Source organism: Volvox carteri (genome assembly GCF_000143455.1).
Source record: "Volvox carteri f. nagariensis unplaced genomic scaffold VOLCAscaffold_28, whole genome shotgun sequence".
NCBI lineage: Eukaryota > Viridiplantae > Chlorophyta > Chlorophyceae > Chlamydomonadales > Volvocaceae > Volvox > Volvox carteri.
In genome coordinates this window covers 21332-24869 of record NW_003307571.1, presented here as the reverse complement: position 1 = coordinate 24869, position 3538 = coordinate 21332, and the positions used below count along the sequence as shown (strand labels likewise).

Here is a 3538-nt window from a genome sequence, read left to right as displayed (position 1 = left end):
GTGACATGGGGGCGGGTACTAGTACGGTCACGACGAGGACCGAAAGGGGGCGGAAGTCGGGCCGGGAGCATACCTGTCGAGTGCATGGTGAATGGCAGAAGCCGCGGTGCCTGCATAAGCGCGCGATCGGCAGCAGCTAGCACCGCCGCATAGGCGGCAGGACGGTGTACTGGCACGACATCCGTCGTGGTGACGTGTTGCTGCGGCGTTCGTACGTCGCGTCCGTGTGTTAATAGGGCCCTCGCTGTCGACTAAGTGGAGCCCATACCGCATGACCTGCCACGGGTGGACAGCGGTGACAACATGTTAGAAAGGAACGGGATATATACAATATATGAACGGCTGCAAACGTGTGTGCAGACACACGGCAGCGGCAATCCGGAAGGGATGACAGACAGTCAGACGGTCAGACGGAATAGCGCAGGTGCAATCATATAACACGGAGTGACATGGGGGCGGATACTAGTACGGTCACGACGAGGACCGAAAGGGGGCGGAAGTCGGGCCGGGAGCATACCTGTGGAGTGCACGGCGAATGGCAGAAGCCGCGGTGCCTGCATGGTCGCGCGATCGGCAGCAGCCAGCACCGCCGTATAGGCGGCAGGACGGTGTACTGGCACGACATCCGTTGTGGTGACGCGTAGCCGTGGCGGCCGAAATGTGGATCCAGTGGCGCTCATACGTCGGGTCCGTGTGTTATTAGGGTCCTCGTTGTCGACCAAGCAGAGTATACATCGCAGGACCTGCGATGGGTGGACAGCGGCGACAACATGTTCGAAAGGAACGGGATATATGCAACACATAAACGGCCGGAGACGGCAAAGGCAGCGGTACGGGAATAGGTATACATGGCACCATAGCAGCGTACGTGGAGCATCACAACTGCCAACACCGGATACACGACCGCCGTGCGGAAATAGAGACTGGCGGCGAAGAGGTGCCGAAGGGTGTCGGAGAGGCATGGAGGCACGCTAACACGATCACATATGTACCTGCTATACACGCCAGAGCCGCTTCAGGCAATAGGCATTTCGAACGGACGGACGAGCGGCAAGAGCGACGGATGGGACCCCGTATGTGTCAGCGCAGGAGACTGCAGACAGACGGCAGTGGCAATCCGGAAGGAATGACAGACAGTCAGACGGTCAGACGGAATAGCGTGGGTGCAATCATATAACACGGAGTGACAGGAGGGCGTGTATTTATAATCCAGACACAAGACTGTGCGGGCAGTGCATCGCATCGCACCTCATCTGATGCGCCGACACATATGGACGCCAACTCATCGCACACTTAGCGCGCGCGATGGAGACCTCGCAGGAAAAGCGCGGCATGGAAATGCTCGGCACCAGGAACCACGATACACGCAAATATGCAACGCATTGCAGCGACGACGCGTGACGGTTGTGCAGAAGCAGGGCCGGATATCGCGAAAACTCGCTATGTCGAAAAAGCAAGAGAAATAATAAGCAGCAAGATGAACACCGGTAATACAGACTAATTATCGCGGCCGTTAAGCACTTGCTTTGACACGCAATATACATACATCTAAAATAAACAGTTCTACACAAAACATGTACAAGGAGAACTGACATAAAATAGTTTGCGCGTGCATAAAAAGAAACGACACCAAAGTTGTCGTACACATGTTAACATGACGTGATTCCGCGGACATCGTGCACACGTATGCGTGGACGCCGTCACAACGGCGAGTCGCTATGTCGTAGTAAAGGATGTACGTAAATAAAAACGAAAACCGACACAAAACGAGGTCATGCAAAACAACGTATGTCGTACACTTGCTGGCACGTTCTCGTGCGACGGACAAGCACTAACGTGCCGCAACGCACATATGTGCGTTGCGTCATAATGCACACTTACCGCGCCTAACGGAGGACAGTGAAGAGAACAGCACGAAGGCTTGCCGGAGCAGCAGCTTCAACACATGCAAACCTGCACGACAGCGCAAAGGTCGGGTGAAGACAAGCCCGGTAATCGGGGCAATTCGTTATGTCCAACCATCATATACGCGAGTGGGACACGCACAGCAGAGCATGCTTCAGGGAGAGCGGGGAAGCGGCAAGAGGTGGATACGAATGAGACACGCACGAATGTCAAACCGGTACAGCATTCGTGCGTCAACACCCTAACTTATACCAGCGAAACCGGTCATACCGTTCATACACTCACCAGTGTAGATGCGAGGGACGCCGCCAACTTGTGTGGGAGTCGAACCCACAAGTGCACGGAATGCACCCAGCCCTGCAAGCGTGTCGTTGCGCGGCTAGACAGCCGCTCAACGCTGGCATTTAACGCCATCCAGGGGCGGCTAGATGGAAGTGAAGGGAGGGGACAGGTGCAAGCCATAGCAAAGTTGGACGACGTGCAGCGGACGGCAGCGCAAGTGGATGAACACGCAAGAACGAGTCATTCCTGCAGAGCCGTGATGAACGTTGTTCGACCTTCTGTCTTGGTGGTGATGGTACCGGTGACGGTGAACGAGTCGTAAGCAGCGTACGCCATACGATCATTATCGTCTGCAAAGCTGGCGCTGCCGAAGAACTCGTCGTAGTTCGGCAACTGTTGCATGACGGCGATGCTGTCAGTGCACACCGGATAACTGCGGCTGCCGATTGTGAGGACGAGCGGGAGGACCGGTAGTGAGCCGACTACAGTGACAGAAGTGGGGTTGGGTGACAGGGTGGCCGAGGCGTGTGGACCATCCGACGGTAAAACAAGGGCACTGCGGCTACGCTGCTCCCAAGCCAATACCATATCAGTCGTGTCGGCGGGCACGGTGGCTGCGGTAGTTCGCTGAACAGCCGCCTGGAAGGTGTGCACTCGTTTGGGAGGGCGTTTGCCGGGGGCACTCGCTGCTGCTACAAGCGAGCCGCTGAGGAAGACGCTATTCATATAAGCTTTGCTATTGGAGGGGCTGATCTTGGCACCATACACGTAAAGGGGCGTGCTGCTATCGGCCGCTGCTTGTAGCTGAGTGACGAAGTCGTCGGGAGCGGATTCCCTGATGGCGAGCTCCACGCGTCCGGCGTCGGGACTGTCACCGTTGCCGCACGCGACCCACGCCTTAAACTTGCGGAACGGCCCGCCCCGGAACATCCCGCCGTGTGGGATGAGCAGGAGGGCGCTGCCATCCGATGCGTGCTTGTCTTCGGGGCGGGCCCTGTCGCTGCCGACATCGTAAACGGGGAACCGAAGCCTGGCGCTGTAGAGCATTGGGACAGCGGAGGAGGGCTCCACGGAAATCCGCGTCGCTGAGGAGACTTTAAACTGCCCCACCGTCACCCCAGCGAAACGAGAAGTTATGAAAGGCAGCAGGGAAGCTGCATCCACGTTGGCGAACGTCACGCGGTGGCCGAACGCGTGGCTGCTCTCCAGCCTGCCGAGGATGACATCGTCAATCTGCATAATTACTATCCCCTGGCCGGCGGTATTCACGCCAGCGATGAAGCTGCCGTAGCGGCTCTGGGCGCCGGCAAAGAGGCGGTCCTCATTCGTTTCTGTGGGGCCGGCCGTAAAC

At 57.3% G+C, this 3538-nt stretch overlaps 1 protein-coding gene across 1 annotated transcript in view; it reads right to left on the bottom strand.

Annotated features, from left to right (window-relative positions):
* Window positions 1-3538, bottom strand: part of VOLCADRAFT_92760 (uncharacterized protein) — a gene marked incomplete at both ends in the record, with an annotated part of 9234 nt that overhangs the window by 3106 nt on the left and 2590 nt on the right. Inside the window, 5 exons of the mRNA XM_002952103.1 lie at window positions 518-743; window positions 1249-1292; window positions 1882-1953; window positions 2191-2262; window positions 2463-3518. Of these exons, the coding sequence (XP_002952149.1) occupies window positions 518-743; window positions 1249-1292; window positions 1882-1953; window positions 2191-2262; window positions 2463-3518 (1470 nt within the window). The remainder of the gene's footprint in view (window positions 1-517; window positions 744-1248; window positions 1293-1881; window positions 1954-2190; window positions 2263-2462; window positions 3519-3538) is intronic.